The sequence below is a fragment of the Silene latifolia genome, chromosome 4 (assembly GCF_048544455.1).
Source record: "Silene latifolia isolate original U9 population chromosome 4, ASM4854445v1, whole genome shotgun sequence".
NCBI lineage: Eukaryota > Viridiplantae > Streptophyta > Magnoliopsida > Caryophyllales > Caryophyllaceae > Silene > Silene latifolia.
Window position 1 is genome coordinate 3,708,911 of NC_133529.1, and position 17,586 is coordinate 3,726,496.

The 17,586-nt window shown below is 31.2% G+C and overlaps 1 protein-coding gene across 3 annotated transcripts; it reads left to right on the forward strand.

Moving 5' to 3' along the window:
• Positions 1-2,160: 2,160 nt before the first annotated feature.
• Positions 2,161-6,648, forward strand: LOC141652604 (protein LATERAL ORGAN BOUNDARIES-like). Of its 3 annotated transcripts, XM_074460140.1 has the most exons (3): positions 2,161-2,444; positions 4,603-4,695; positions 5,771-6,648. In XM_074460140.1, the coding sequence occupies exons 2-3, from the start codon at positions 4,677-4,679 to the stop codon at positions 6,328-6,330; spliced, it is 579 nt and encodes a 192-aa protein (XP_074316241.1). In that variant the 5' UTR covers positions 2,161-2,444; positions 4,603-4,676; the 3' UTR covers positions 6,331-6,648. The 3 variants fall into 3 exon arrangements, with proteins under 3 accessions (XP_074316241.1, XP_074316242.1, XP_074316243.1); XM_074460141.1 differs by lacking the exon at positions 4,603-4,695 and having other exon boundaries at positions 2,164-2,444; XM_074460142.1 differs by lacking the exons at positions 2,161-2,444; positions 4,603-4,695 and adding an exon at positions 4,730-4,753.
• Positions 6,649-17,586: the final 10,938 nt, after the last annotated feature.

Below are 17,586 nucleotides of genomic sequence, written 5' to 3' on the forward strand. Positions count from 1 at the left end.
AGTTAAAATAGAACTTTATACGATAAGGAAAAAAATTATTCCTTTTGTTATGTTCCCTTATAAATACCGCTATATACTAATATACCTTCACTGATTTGTAAGAGATCGCTTGTTTTATAAGAGGAACTGCAATAACAGGAAAAGTAACAATTTTTATTTTTTTTCCATTGAACATGAATTAGGTCAAACTTTTTTTTTTGTTGGAATACATGAAGTGAATTATATTGGAATTTTCACTTTTGTAGAGGACTAAGTAAGCAAATTCCTTTATTATGGAAGAATAGAAGTTCTCGTAATCCCAAACCAATTCATGTGATTTGCATTAACAAATAACCCACAAATTTTACAAATCCGTTGAATTGTAACTCACTACTCCGTATTTTAAAAAGAGTAATCAAACGACTTCTAATAAATTGATGCAAAATAGTTTCTTGTAAACACCTTTCATTACATGAAAATGATAAAGACAATACAAACATTTTACTATCAAAATTATGATATGCCCATTTTGACAGTCTTTTCCGTTCCATACATTACTGTCACTTGGAATAATCTATATTAACCCTTCGAAATGTAGCAATATTAAAACTTTTAAGGAAAAACTTTATCAATTTAGAACTAAATTGGATGGTACACACCAAAGAAAACCAAGAAAACGTATATCAAACATGCATGATCGACAATCGTATAGATATAAAGTACTCCGTACAACATATGAATCTCAAACGGCGGAAAGCATAAGTTCAATTTATACTAGTAGCAATATGTTTATATGCATTTCACTTTTATTTGTTTATATATTTCTTAATAAAATGAAGAATCAAGGAAAATTGACCGATTGATAACAACCTTCTTAATAATTTATAAATATTAATAATGCTAATAATAATGTGAGTGTAAGCAATTGATCAATGCATAACAAGGGAATCAGCAACCCATTGCATTTTGTTATCAACTTGTGTATGTCACATCTAATCAAGATTCTTTCGGAAATGATTAATGACAATGATATATCCCTTGTTTAAGAGTTAATACTGACTAAGATGGTTAGCTTTTATTCTTTGGAGATTATTTAAGTGTGAGTACAAATTAATAGAGCTATATGGCTATATTTATCCGTATCAATTAAGCTAGCTGACATATGTGATATGATGAAAATAAGCTTGCTATAATAGATAATTCGTCGAATTATTTATTTGGAGTTGTCTCATAGTTCCCTCTTGGCCTTCTTAAATTGTCCATTACTAATTTGGATTTTTTTTGTTAGAATATTATAAATGTGTAATGATAGTACTCACTTTTTCAAATCACTTCTTTAACTTTGATTAAATGAAATATTCCGAACAAAAATAAAAACCAAATAAATGATTGAAACGAAAAGAGTATTTTGTATTAGTTATTTTATACTGCTCTATTCATGCCAATGATTTGTTTACTTATTTATTTTAATTAATTGTCATGTTTTTTAATCAAAGATAAACAGATGACTTAGATAAAAAATAAAATATTTTTGCTTAGTTGAAAGTTAATGTCTTACTCACTCTTCGAAAGTTGATCAACTATTTATCTTTCTCTTCTCTTTATGCATATGAAGAAAGTTTACCTAAATGTAATTGAATGACTTAAAAAAATAGCATAACCTATGATAATTAAACTTTTCAAACTATCAATAGTCTACCACTATAGCTTCATTCTATTAAAATTTCCCCTTTTTTTTAATGTACGTGCATGAGATGGAAGAATTTGAAAGTGTAGTGTGAAAAAAAATAGACACAACCCCACAAACATTGCTATATAGCCTATATATGCTACTTTCAAAAAACAATAATATTACTAGTATATGTCATGTTGCAATGCTATAATTAATCATCAACCTCTAAATATTTTTTTTCATATAAAATAATAATTAGTCGATATTTTATTTCCTTTTTTTAGCGTGTAAGAATTAACAAAAATTAAATAACATATTAAATGAAAAGTACTACTTCAATATAAATTTCAAAATAACGATTTATTATCCAAAGTACAGTCAATCTTAACCAGTAACCTAAGACCTCTCGATCACAAATTATTCTTTAGGTTGAACCCTTTCTCAACACATTTATTGTACAATTTTGGCTTTTTGCAAATCCCATTATCCCTCACTTGATCTCCCTCCACTAAAAATGCTCTTTGCCTTTCTTCCATTCTTTTCTGCCATAATAATTTTGTATGATTTCCCCTCTTTCTTCTCTCTCCAATTAGGGTTTTATTTATTATTCACCCTTATATATTTCACACATAAATATACATATATACATGATCATCTGACAAAAACTAACAACTATAAACAGTTTTTTTCTTTGTTCCTTAAACAGCAGGAAACAAGGAGAGAGCTAGCTACTACTACTTACACTACTCTTGCAAAATAAAGCCTTAACCTAAGGAAGAGTAAAAGGGTAAAGGTACATGTTTTTTTTTATGAATTAAATTATTATTTTATGCTATGTTTTCTATTTTACTCCCTCCCTTTGATTGATTATAATACTTCTCATGATGAATATAAAAGGTAAACAGTTGACTGAGACGGAATGAAAGATTATTTTATATTTTTCTTGAGGTTTCTGATAGCTAGATCAGAAAAACAGGTAAAGGGATGTAGGTTTGCTGCTGCTATACTCATGTTAAGAATTTGTTTTTCTTCTTCTTCAACACTCTATGTTTGTTTTTTTAGGTAAAAAAGTCTTAGAAAAGAATAGCACATGCCCTTTTGAATAGACTACTCCTCTCATGATCAGTCTGATCTATCTATCTATATATACACTACCTAGCTTTTTATATATGTAGGATTATTTGTATAAAGTTACAAGAAAAGATAAGAGATTTGTAACATTTTTCTTTTATTATTAACATATAATATAATTTATAATAGTATGTAGTATGTTCATTTGGTGATCTATCTATATATACATCTAGCTTTTTATATATGTAGGATTTTAATAAAGTTACAAGAAAAGATAAGAGATTTGTAACATTTTCTATTTATTATTTACATATATATAATATATGTAGTATGTATGTTTATTATGGTGATCTATCTCTATATGTATATTCACCTTAATTTATATATATGTAGGATTATTGAAATAAAGTTACAAGAAAAAGGAAGAGATTTGAACAAAATTTTCATATATTATTTTAAATTACATATATGTTTTTTTGGTATTATAATTATATAATTTCATTTATGTATGTAGTATGATCAATGGGTGATCTATCTATATATATACACCTTAATTTATATATATTGGATCAATTGAAATAAAGTTACAAGTAAAAAAAAGAAGAGATTTTAAAAAAATAAAAATCATATTGTTTAATTACTTAATTGTATATATTTCATTTGATTTATTTTTTTATATAGGTCAGATCCCAAATTGAACATGGTTTTAACTTCTATTGATGTTTTCTTTATTTTTCTAGAAGATGATCTTAGAATACAAATATCATCTAGTTTAATTGGTAAAGTCAAGAGTACTGGTAATTATAATCTGGTTTTAAATCCCATTATCATCAAGATCACCCTTATAATAACACCCTTTATACCAAAAAAATAAAATAAAATCATCTTAGGGTACACTTAGGGTATTCACTCGGTGGTAGGACCAAAAATCGATCGACCGGATAGGACGGACCGGACCAAATTTTGTTTGGTCCGGTCCACGGTCCACCTATTTACTCTACTTTGGTCTTCGGTCCGGTCCTGGACCAACCCGAATGCACCGCGGACCGGACCATGGACCGAAGTTATGTAATAAAGGAATTTTTAAATTTGTAATATTATTGATTTTATTTTCTACTTTTTTTACACGTATTATAAGATGTGTAATTATCTAGTTAAATCTCGTAAAAAAATAATGTTGTTTATTTTGATCATTACGAACTTCTCGAGTTCTAGTTTTATATGGTAAAACATGTCAATGACAATAATATTTGGTCCACTTTGATCCATTTGGTCCGGTCCGGTCCACGTGTTTTTGTGGTCCAGACCGGACCGGACAAATATTAATATGGTCCGGTCCTCGGTCCACCTCTTAACCCTTATTTGGTCTTCGGTCCAGAGAGTTTGGTCCGGTCCGGTCCGGTCCCGGACCAGTAAACACCCCTAGGTACACTTTTTGGTTCTTAATTATAGAAGAGAAAAGGGGAGAAGTTCATCAAATAACTTTGCTTAAAAAGGAAATACTATTATGTTCAAACTTCAAACATACACATTAAAATTGTTTATATTTGAAGACTTGAATGTGTAAAGAAGTAAGTCTTATTTTATTTAGTTATCTTTTGTTAAGTGTTAGTTATGTGAGTGTTCCTTCCATAGATGAATGTCAAGGAGTCAGAAAAGGTCTTTTTCAATCAGTTTATTTTGTTTTAAGATTTAAGATTTAAAAGTTGGGAGTATCTATGTTGGAATGAGATGGGTGGGTAATTACAATGATTTTTAGATTTTATTGTTTATTTTCTATAATATTGCCTTATTATTTTAATTTTCCGAATTTTTATCGGGTCAAAGTTATCCCTAATTTGTAGATTCTAATGTTATGGAAGAAAGCAAAATATTTGTAGGGTGGAAGTTGCAATTCAATTGGTTGATCTAATCCAAGACGATTAATTATTACTGGTCACTTGAAAATAGTCTTATGTGCTCAGCACAAATGGGTAAGGCTCGAGAGTCTAATTTCTCCTTACTACTATAAGAATTTGTGGAGCTTTTAAGGTATATGACTTTCTCACATAATTTACGGTTATACTTACGTTTAGTAACTTAAAATAAAAATAAAACGTAAGGGAGAGATAAAATTCTATGGTAATTCATTGTGAATTTTGCATCATTATTGGATCGGGGAGTATATGGAATATATCGATTTTTTTTAAAATATCAACCTTGATTGAAATCTGAAGAAGAAATTACAAATTCTTCTACTCTTCCAACCCTTTTTTAACCGGCAAAAAGAAAGAATTATTATTAGCCGAAGATTTTTATAAATCCGTCTATTTACACTACTTTTTTTTTAGTCTAAAGGGAGCCACAAGAGCAATATGTTGCTTACAAAATTTGCCCTCGTGACTTTATCAGTATTGCTAGCTGAAATCTGCTCCTTAGACTACTTTCTTGTCTATCTAGTTTTTTTTTTTTTTTTTTTTTCAATTATTTTAGTTAATTATTAAGCTGTAAAAAAAAATCACATCAGCCCCAATAATTTCAGATTTTACCATTATATTATTCACTGTATGTTTTTTTTACCCTTGTTATCAAACATCAATAATTTTGACTCTACCATTTCATCATTGTATTTTACCTTGTTATTGTACTTCAATAGTTTTCAACTTCTCATTACATTTGTTCTCCACCCTTGCTATGTATAGGTGTACTATAAGCACAATAAGTGCAATATAGAGTAGTACATAAAAATTAATAGACCATTATTAATCCCAAATCATGATACATATTTATGTCTTGTACTCGCTATAAAACAGTTTTACACTAAATAAATGTAAAATTGTCCACTAAAGACGTATATACCCCTCACAATAACATCAGTCAGAAAATTATGGCGAGGGTGTTTAGGTAAAATATTTGGTAATTTTACATAAAAATCGACCTACACAAGTATTTCTGTACGAAGTCTTTTAAAAACCTAATTATATGTAAATAATTATATTTTACAAGTTAATTAAATTATGCACAATGATATTTATATCCCCTCATATTAGTTCACAAATGATTATGCAGAAGACACGGTCATGGCATCCTCAAGCTCCTACAACTCTCCATGCGCGGCATGCAAGTTCCTGAGGCGGAAATGCATGCCAGGGTGCATATTTGCACCCTACTTCCCACCAGAGGAACCTCAAAAGTTCGCCAACGTCCACAAAATATTCGGTGCAAGCAACGTAACAAAGCTCTTAAACGAGCTCCTCCCTCACCAGAGGGAGGACGCCGTTAACTCCCTAGCCTACGAGGCTGAGGCTAGGGTTAGGGATCCTGTGTACGGGTGCGTGGGAGCCATATCATACCTTCAAAGACAAGTCCATCGACTTCAAAAGGAGCTAGATGCAGCTAATGCTGATCTTCTTAGGTACGCGTGCCATGATATCTCGATTCCTGGGCCCGCGATGCAAGGGATCCATCCTCCTCCCCCTCCGCCTCCTCCTCCTACTCCTCCGCAATTTGGGAGCTTTTATCAGCCTTCTGATGGTAATTTATCTTCTTTGTTCCCAAGTCTTCTTCCATGGAATGAGAATATTGATCCGAGAGGCGGCGGTAATGATCGTCATCAAGGTAATATGTAATCTTATTGATTCATGGAGCTAGCTAATTTAGCTTAGCTAATTACTTTTGCATTGAAATTATGAGAATTTAATCTCATTTTATATAATGGGTGTGTCACAAAAATTATCTTAAAACTACTATATACAATGTTTATTTCTTGCATAAGTATATATACAATTTAGTAGTATATATGCTTATTATTGTTATAATTTTTTGAGGTTATATATGTGGAATAATTGTTCAACTGATAACAATGTTTGTTTCTTGCATAAGTGTATTAATTTCTAAATTTGAATTTTGTTGTATTATTGAATTGGTAATTGTTGACTTGTGTTCTACATGTGATCATTATTTACAACAGCAGGTCTTGGTTAGGACGGTCTTAAGTTAAGATCTCTTACAACCACTTTTCATTTTATCATTAATTTAAAATCAGTTCTGAGTGTCGTCTTAATTTAAGACTGTTTTAACACAAAATTGTGTATTTGCAAGTTTTCTTCTAATTATTTAGAGATGTTTTTAGTATAGACTAGAATGCAATAATGCATATGTACTTCATCCCCAGTTATATGACATATATTTTCTCTAATTCCAGCTAATTATGTAGTTTTGACCTAAAATTGATGGATCAATTGGATTAGATTGGAGGGAATGTTTTAAAAACCGCATTTTGACCATATTTTTACGGGCAATTAGGGAATTTTGACCTAAAATAATCGATGGTTCGATTGGATTAGATTGGAAGGAATTGTTTCATGGCTTCTTCATGGAAGCTGGCATTGTCTTCTTTTCTTTGCTCTTTGACCTTTGTGAGATTCATTGCTCTTTGACCTTGATTAGGGTATAGTCAATCTCCTTGCTTGTTCATTTTTGCTAAGTACATGGTTAATTAGGCATGTTTGATATTAGGAGATGTAAGGTCTTAATTAAGTATAAACCCTCTTGAAGGTAATGTTGTCCCTTTATTTCTTCCTTTTTTTTTTCTATTGACTAGGGTAACTGATAAAGTCATTAAGACAATTTTTGTCATGATTCGACTATGCCAACTTTTTTTTTTGCCTCTATTACTAATCGTATTATAATTTCCTTGAACGTGTGTAATTGCTACAAGAACACTAGCAAAGTTAGGCTCGGAGGGCTAGCATGGATGTTCAACTCCGCTGGACGATAGAAATGTCGAAATTTATAGTTAAAATTTTCGAACTTTAATTTTTTCAAGTTTCCCTTGTACTATTACCCGTTCGTTCCTGCTAAATTAAAATCTGGCTTCGCCTATGAGATAAAGCTTGATTATTACAAACTTCTAAGGAATATTGAAGGTAGATATATAGAAGTGATTAGGAGTGAAACTACTACATCTAATCTAATACATCTAATTGCCCCCCTCAAAAAAAAAAAAATACATCTAATTGCATTCATAAATTATATTTGCACAATTACGCGTGCATGTATAGTTCTTGACTTGTCATTGTTTAATTAGCTTAATGAAAGTTTAAAGGAGGATTATTCCCTAGCTACTAGTTGAAGTCTAACCCTTGTTTATATTCCTAATTATATTTTACAGTCCTTAGCAAAATATTCTCTTGTTTTAAATTTAAAGGACCACACTAAGGTAGCATGAACTTTTTAATTAATTATTTATTTATTTATTTATTTTTAGTTTTTAATTTGATGATTTTTAGCCTTACCTTGTAAATGTGTTGTTTTTCCATTGCCGACTTATTTTTATAAGTAAAACGCCTTACTATCTTTTCTAGATAGTCGTGGGTATCATTTTTGATACTCAATTCTAAGCATAATAACACAAGTAGTTGTGTTCCTTAGTAAGGGAGCTTGCCTCCACCAACACAAACAAGATTTAAAATTAGACTTATTCCTCAACTATAATAATAAAGGCATCTATCCTACCTTTAATTTTAGTATGGAGTAATAGTTTTGATGAGATCGGGTATTATTCCTCCCAAATCTGAAGTAGTGATGGAGCCGGAATTTGAATTTAGGGTATACTTGTTCGTATCTAGATGGTGCTTGATTAAATAATACTATGAAGTGTTTTTTGTGCTGCTAATACAAGGAAGAAGGTTTTGAATTTCAAACAGCCATACTTTATAGTAGCTGGAATTAAAAAACTTTTATAACAATGGGATACTGTATGTTATCATTTTCGTATGGACTCCCTATCATTTTCATATGGACTCCCTAGTAGATGGCTAGAACCATTCATCACTATTTCACGGTCACAACCTCAATAATTTTCAAGTCGATCATAACAAAAAGTACTTACTAATTCTGTATGTACTTCATCTTCTTTTGTGTCATTTTGTCCTAATTGTCGAGGAAAGAATCATTTACATAACCTTTTTCACTAGTACGTTTATGTGTGGTTTCTGTATGTACTGTGTTTTTTTTTTCCAAAATTTATGCTTAGTTTCTCTAAGGAGTTTCCGTAATTAAACTCTATTTACCGATCTATGAAAATTCAACCTCCATGCTAATTCGATAGTTCTAATTGTTCATTACTTATGATATACGATAACAAGATGTCAAATACGAAGTAGAATATAATTAAGAAATTTTTGTTGAAATTAGCCATTACGCCGATACATATAGATTTGTCAAGAGTAGTAGTCAACTTAAATTGTTTTCTTCATTTCATTTTCTTTATTAGGATGAATTGATCCCATTTGACTTTGCATTGTTCTTTCCTATTCAAATTTTAAACTTTGGACGTACAATATTATAATACAAACATAATCTTAACCACTAACTTAAGGATTCTTGAATTGCTTAATCCAAATATTTTTAGTTAATTCATTGACTTTCTTTTAATGAAATGCAAGCCCTAAAGAATTAATTTAGAAGCATGCATTATTGAAATTCCTATTGAAATTCTTTTTTTTTTTATGAAATTGGGAAATATATATGGCCCACATCTTGATGAAAATTATTATAAACAGTGGTTTAGCTAGTAGTTGAGATTTTCTCATCTTTTGGATCCACAAAATGGAGAAAAGGGTTATTCCCACTTGTCCCACAGAATTATTTCTTGACTCTTTGTCCCAATTATCAACCATAACTTACTCTATCTACAGTATTTAGAAAAAGCAATTGTACTATATATTACTGCATTCCAATTGCCAAATGCCAACCAGTTTACATAGCCGGTCGTAGTGCCAAAGTTAGGATTTAATGTTTGGGGAATAAGAAATTCTAACGTGGGCGAATTGTTAATGTAATAATAGAGTAAGTTGGAAAAAAAAAATCGAAAATTTCCAACCAAAAGAATCAATATTTTCATTGTTTAGCAAGGGTGACCGCCCTTACTAGCGCATGCCAGGCTCAACCACTGACGGGTAGTACATTTGAGCTCCACATAATTGTACAAATTGGCAATATATTTTACAATGTGATGTCCTTTCTGTTTATGAGAAATTTCTGGGTAATCCCGCTATACGACTATACCACATCACAGTACTCATCACCCAATGAGAAAATTTGACCTGCAAACTTCCAACGAATAACAAAACATTGCATATAATCATTCAAGTTAAATAAAAATGATGCATTTTCATTAGTTAGGGTGCACGGTAAGACGACACACTAGCTATAACTGAAATTTTTGTATTCAAGTGAATTAGTGACCATAAGTTATTTGAATAAAAAGTCAATAATTAAATTAATCACTCAACTTATTATTTCATAGAAGGAAAATATAGTTATTGAAGGTATTAAATTATTAATCAATGAAGCAAACTAATAATTGGAGGAAAACTATAAAATGATTAGGCATAGGGCTTTGACCATCCCAGAAAAGACTCACTACCAAGGAGCATGTCTAAAGTAGGTTTGATTATTCCCTTTTCTAGCAACGGGTTGACTTGGGGATGATAATTCATACTACTTCCATTTTTTATTTTATTTTCGTTTTAACTTTTTTTAATCAAAATTTCAATATTTTAACTTTAAATATCTTAAAAATTATAATAAATTAACATAAAAATGCACTAAAACATGATTAAAGTGTTGCATTGCAGATCGTGTGATCAAACGGGAAGAAAATAGAAAAATAAAGGAATTATGTATTCTCATTTCATAATGTCAATACAAATGAGAGAGGTGGATTATAAGATACGATGAATGATGAGGCATTTGTTCACTAGTGTGATTATGAGAAAAATATTTGTGGAAATCAACATTATTTTTTAGCATCAAAATCAAATACAGTAAAAATTAATATTTGTGAAAAAGTCTTATATAAATGGAATTTTAATTATTTTTTTTAATTTGTCATCTAAGAAAGATATATACATCATTCACCTATCACCACACCTAAATTATTTAAATCGCAAAAAAATTCTAAAAATGATATCTATAGACACAAAAAGTATTTTACTTGTAATTTTAATTGAAAATGTAATTAAGAGTAGACTTCTCTGCCCAATAGCCGTAGTTTTTATATAAGTTGATAACGTAATTAATACTATTTATAACATGTTCAATTTAAAACTTTAGCTCGTTAAACTATTTCCTCTGTTCATATATGCGCAGACTTTTAAGGAACGAAGCTACTTTATTGTACCAGTGGCCGAATTATCAATCTTACCTACTTAACTACTTTGTATATTTTTAGTCATAATTGTTTCTTTTTTTTAAAGTTATTGTGTACTACTATTTTCTCAAAAAACTCGTTAGGGTAGCCTGTGCTTAGCTCCGTCTCTGATAGTGTGTGGTGGTGGGTAGTGTGTGGTGGTGGGTAGGGTGGTGGTGGGTAGGGTGTCATTGTGAAGTATGGTGGTGGTGGGTAGGGTGTCATTGTGAAGTAACTCGAAAGGAATAGTGTGTGGTGGTGGGTAGGGTGTCATTGTGAAGTATGGTGTAGATGGATGATGCATCACTCCATCAACAACAGTGGAAGTGTTTGATTCATCGAAGAAACACACGAGCAATGGGATTGATCGATCAATGACTAAATAGGAAGAAGAAAGATACATAGGAATAAAAAAAGCAAAAAGATTTATAAAAACAAAAAAGTGAATGTTGTCCTTTAAAACATCTGAAATTTTTCAGATCATGTCATGTCATTCAATGCATGTCTTAATCTTTCCTTACTTTCTTGGGATCATTTTCATTTGATTTTCTTCTGAAAATTTCTGATTTATTCATTTTTATACTTAATTAGCAAATTGATGTTGCCAATCCAAGTCAGTCTGGTTTGCAGACTCAATGACATAAGTTTATGTGTTCTTAGGCACTTAAGGCTACTAATTGTTCTCTATTTCTCTTAGTTCCGCAAGTGTTATATTTTAGGTATATAGGTATGTAGTGTGTCAATAATTGAGGTTAATTCAATAGAGAGGGGAGGGACTCAAACTAGCTGCATCATGCATGCAACTTATGGTCCATTTTATGCTTCACAAGTGCCATGTGAAGCACATATTTCGATTTACGCAAATTTTTATTTAGGATGGTTAGACACAGATATATTCGTTTTTTTTTAAATGGAGATAAATTGGTGGATGAGACGGAAAACATAATGTTTAGAAATGACAAACTTTTGTCTCATCTGTATATTGGGTAGTATAGGACTCTTTTTACACTTAAGATGGATATGATTAGTTTAAAAGAGGCCAATTGTTCGGCTTCAATAATGTTCTAGTTTATGTGTTATTGACTTAGTGGCTTATGTCGAGTTTTCATTTAACCCTGCTCTATGGTTGTACTCGAATTCTGTATGATCTGGTTGTTATTTGTTTAATTTAAACATTTTTTATACTTAAAAAATATAAGCGTGGTGTGGTATTTTTCAGTTGAGAATGCTTCAGACCTTGTTCTTTTCAGCTTAATTAATTTATCTCTTATTAAGTTCACTTCAGTCAAGTTCACTTTAAGTTCAACTCACTTTAGCTATAAATGATGCACCAGTAATAAATAATGAACCTCCATTTCTTTTGAGGAAATAGAGAGGATTCTTACCCACAACGGTGTCATACAATTGTAAAAAGACATTGGCTTAGCAATAAATGAATACGTACAATACTCTCTCCGTCTCGGTCATTTGTTATCTATTCATTTCGGCACAAAGACCAAGGAAATGAGAAAAAGTAGAGAAAAAAAATAATAAACTAAGGTGTTCTCTCACATCTACATTTACCCCACATCACACACCCACTTGTCCACTTGTGTAAAGCTTACCAAAAGAGCAAATAGATAACAAATGGGTGATACACCCAAAAATGGAAATAGATAACAATTGACCGGGACGGATGGATTATTTTTCTTATACAAATAGACTATCTTATGATATAAAATCGTCTTATCCTATAATTTAGGATTTTAGTTTGTGGTTAATGAGGGGTTTGAAAAGTACTAGAGGTACTACTTTTGCACACAGTTACACATTTGTTCTTAAGTCATGAGATGGATAAAAAGGGACGGTCTACAGAATAAATGAAGAATGAGTATTTGAAATGTTAGAAATAATCTGTGAAAATTCAGAATCAATCAAATCTAAGTTACCCTATTTCTTCTGTAAGATCTAAGACGTGAAACATAAGCAATATATTGGCATTTTGGCAGGTTTACATTTTTCTTTTGCCAGAGTCCCCACTAACACTATTTTTTCTTAAAAATAAATTATTATTATTATTATAAATATATTCTTTAACTTTATTTCCTTCAGTTTTCAGGTTTTAGTTATGATTATGTTCTTAGTTTTTTGGAACTTTGAGATAGATCTTCTATGCTCTAGAAATTGACTTTTTGAAATGCAATTTCATGCATGCATGTCAATAAAATGTCAACGTAGCATTGATCATAGAGTCAAAAAAATTGAATTTAAGTCATTTTATATGAAATATTAATCATATATGGTATTGGATTTTTTTATATACGTTATTAGTAATTACAACCCCAAAACTTGAAGCACTGGCAATTCGTAGTACGGAGTAATTGCAAGTAGTACAGAGTAATTGCAATCCAAAAACTGTTTTATACTTGTATATATTATCATAAATTTTAATTCATGTTGCAAAAAAATTCGATCAAAAACCCGATATGATTATCCTGGCACCTTCAACCCCATCATCTCGATCTTATTCTATCTTTTGCTATCTCCAAAGTTGGCATGTTCGTCATCTTGATGTTAATAATGCCTTTTTACGGGGCACATTGATTGGCACCTTCTACATGTCTTAATCTTCCGGCTTTGTCAACTCCTCCCATCTTTCCATGTGTGTAAGTTGTCTTACTCTATGTAGAGCCTCTAATCCCTCAGACTACTTTGTTATTATTGGCATTCTTCGGTACCTACCGTTAACTCGACCGGATATAGCCTTTAAGGTCGATAAATTGGCCCAACACATGAAAGTTTCTCAAGATAATGATCTTTTGAATAAAAAAAGCTATTCTAAAACTCAAAAGAAGCAATGATTTTTTTTAGCAGCAGTAAAGACAATATAGCTTACACAGTATTAACCCGGCTCTCGAAAAAAAAAACGCAATGATTTGTGTATACCTAGAACAATTTTTTGATCTATCACAACATGTACAATACTTGTTACTCCCACTCAAATTAGACAGTAGATAGATACACGAACTAAATCTAAGATAAGATTATTGTGGGGATGCAAATTAGATTTAGTATTTGATTGTGACAAATCATATTATTCCATACATACTTACAAGTTTATTAATCAAATAGTGGACCCTGGCCAATCATAGGGACTTGAAGCATGTCATAACCATCCAATTGTGCGTGATCAAATAAACTTTATTTGAGTCTTAAAATAATAAAAATCATTATTAGCTAATCATCTCATGAATAATACAAATATAACCTCTCTTTTGGCATAGATATAATAAGACTATACCAAATAGGACTATAGGAGTACTCATTAAGACAAAGGTTTCCATAATTCACAAATTATACTATAAAATCGTATATAGTGCGACTATTTTAAAAAAACATCATTTTATAATAATAAGTGACTATTTTATTTTAAAACCACTTTTATTATCATAGATCATCACTTTTTAGAAATAGTAACTTTTAACATAAAATTGTCACTATTTATCATAAAGTGGTCAGCTTTTTAGCTATCACACCATACAACGTTAACGATCGTACACAATAATTACAATTCATAATTATATTTTTGAGACTATTATGCTCTTGTTCCTTCTGTCTTAATTTCAGCTTATTTCAGTTCAGTTCAGTTAAGCTCGCCTATTTACAAATTAACTCAATTCAGTTCAGTTCAACTTTATTCAATTCAGTTACGCTCTATTAAATTCAGTTCGGTCCAGTTCAACTCCTTTCAGCCGAAAAAACACAGTCTATGTCTCAAAAATAATTACATGGAAAGCAAAATGTAAGCAGTTGCATGCTACTTTGCTTTTTTTTCCTGACCAAATTGAGTTTTATTATAAATTTATGATACAATAAAATCTGAAATGATATGAAGGACAAATCTGTAGTTTGAAAATGTTCGAGTAATTCAAAAATGAAAATAATATTTGCCTTTTTTGACCAAATTAAGAAGGAAATGATGCATATAGGAGGTTGGGGTTCCCTTGCTTTTTACATGCAAAGTGTTGCAACATATATTCCTTTGCGCAGAAAGGTGAAACGCATACCGAATATGCATTAATACATTTATTAATAAAGTATACACCACAATTCCATCTAAATACAGAATAGTGTGAATTCATAATATAATGATCATGATTTATGCAACGTATATTGTACGTACGCTTTGTACAATTATGAATGCTTTATGTGAATAGGTCCGAATTCGAACACTTTGAATAGGTCCGAATTCGAACACTTTGACCCTTTAAAGTTTCGCAAATTCTTGTTTCAGATGGACATATGTGACCACTTTATGGTTAAATGTAATCACAATGGTACAGTCAGTGTTACAGCTTATGCTAACTTGTTTTTCAATAGTGGTCACATCTGGTTGTACAATGGTTACAAAATCCCGTCTTATTACTTCAAACCAAAATAACCGGTCTGAAGCAAGACTAACTGTTAAAATTTATATTTTTGCATATTAGTTTGTAATAATAGGGACTTTTGTAAGTTATAGTTAAAGGTTACTTTCTGTGTGTCAAACATTTTGAGTCAAGTCATTACTCCTTGATTGCTTACTTTCAATATAAGAACTCGTGATACACCAATATGTATCCTTTTAAAGAGCGTCAGTTATATCCAAAGGCACCACCCAATAACGTTATTTCATTTTCTTTTTTAATCCGGTTTACTAATATAGTTATACTTATATTGGAAAATTCACGTGGTACCCTCAAACTTTGTCATTTTGTACGTGGTATCCAACTTTTTATGTTTGTGAACATTTTTGTTTAATGAAAATATCAAATCAACCATATCTTCGATCTTAAATTTCCGAATGACCATTTTTGTTTTATCAATTTATGGATCTCGAAGAGATAATCAATTTGAAAAAAAAAAAAATTAGTCAATTTCGATTTATGGTCTATAATTTATGCTCAATTTAAAATTTTAAGAACGATAAAAAGGACACGTTGTGCTTGAAAATAAAATCTCAAGGATATCTTGTGCACAAACTTAAAAAGTTGGATACCACGTGCAAAATGACAAAGTCCGTACTTATATTTAGCTGGAATAACACATGAACATGATTGATGGTTTAAAGATTGGGTCATAATTATAACCCAAGTGTGGCCACTTAGGATAAAGTGGACTGGACTCAGCCTGTAATTGACAAGCTCATTTGGGCCAGATCCGAATGCATGTGCTTTTCATTCTCCCGTCCTAGTTTTACATAATCCACCAAGTATATGACCTCAAATTTTTAGTCCCAGACCATCCAAGCTCGAGCTCGGTTCAAATCTCGTCGAGTCTAAAAAAGTAAAGCTCAAACTCGGCTTGGAAAAAGCTAGAGTTCGGTTCGAGCTGGTTTTACATTATATTTTCTTTTTTTCAAAATTTTTATTTCTGAAATCTAACTAAATATAATATTTTTAAAAATAAATAATTTTATGAAATACAAGATAATATATTATAATATATTTATAAATGTCAAAATAACATAAAATTTGATGTAAAGTTAATATTACAATGTAAAAAAGCATAAAAAAAAACTATAAACGATTCCAAACGAATTTCCGAGACGAGCCTTGTTGAGCTCGGGATCAGCTCAGATTCAATTAAGCTCAGCTCGAGCTCATTCTGATCAAGCACGAGCCAACCGAGGGATCAACGAGTCGGCTCAAATCACTTACAGCCCTTTCCCAAACGGTCAATTGGCAAGTAGAGGTTAAAGTAATATTTATCGAGTTTCACTATCACCGTTTTAGCGGGTTGCATAAATATTTAGTATTATTTAAATAGAGAATTAAAAAAACAAAAATATCATTTATAAATTCTCCTTAAATACCAAAAAAAAAGTTCAATAAAATCACACTTGTACATAGGGCTGTTAATGAGACGAGACAGCTCGCGAGCAACTCGAGCTCGGCTCGGTCAAAGCTCGGCTCGTGTGAGCTCGGCTTGAGAGCTTAACGAGTCAAGCCGAGCAAACGTTGGCTCGGCTCGAAAAGCTCGTGAGCGGCTCGAACTTGTGTAATTAGATGAGATATTACTCATATTTTATAAAAATATTTTGTCATGATTATATATTTGTATCACACATATCAAAAATGTCTTATTGATTTTCCAATATTTGTATATCAAACTTTCGAGCCTTGTTTTTCAACATATCGAGAGAGAAAAAACGACAATTCAACAATTATATATTGGCTCGAGTTGAGCTCGAGTTTGGCTCGAGCTCGCATTAAAGCTCGCAAACTTGATAACGAGCACAATTTTTCCAAGCTCGGGTAAGCTCGAGATCGGCTCGAACTCGAGTTTTACTTTATGATCACAAGCCGAGCAAGGCCAAGCTCGGGTTCGGCTCGGCTCGTTAACACCCCTACTTGTACATAGTCTTATACAAAGTGGTGGAACTAGGGGGCCCCGGGCCGAGCAGAGACGGATGAAATTTTCGAGTTTTTTAGTTAAATTTTTCGAATTTTTAATTGTACTTTAGATTATTACTTATTTTTTCGACCCGTAAATTTGGCTTATACAAAAACCATTTTTTTTGTATTTTTACGAGCTCATATACTCTCCCTCATGCAAAATCATAAACTTGTGATACAACCACGTGTACAAATATTTCCTACGTGCCACAAACCCACCTCTCTTTAAATCCAACACAACAAAACTCAACATTCACCTTAACCTTCAACTT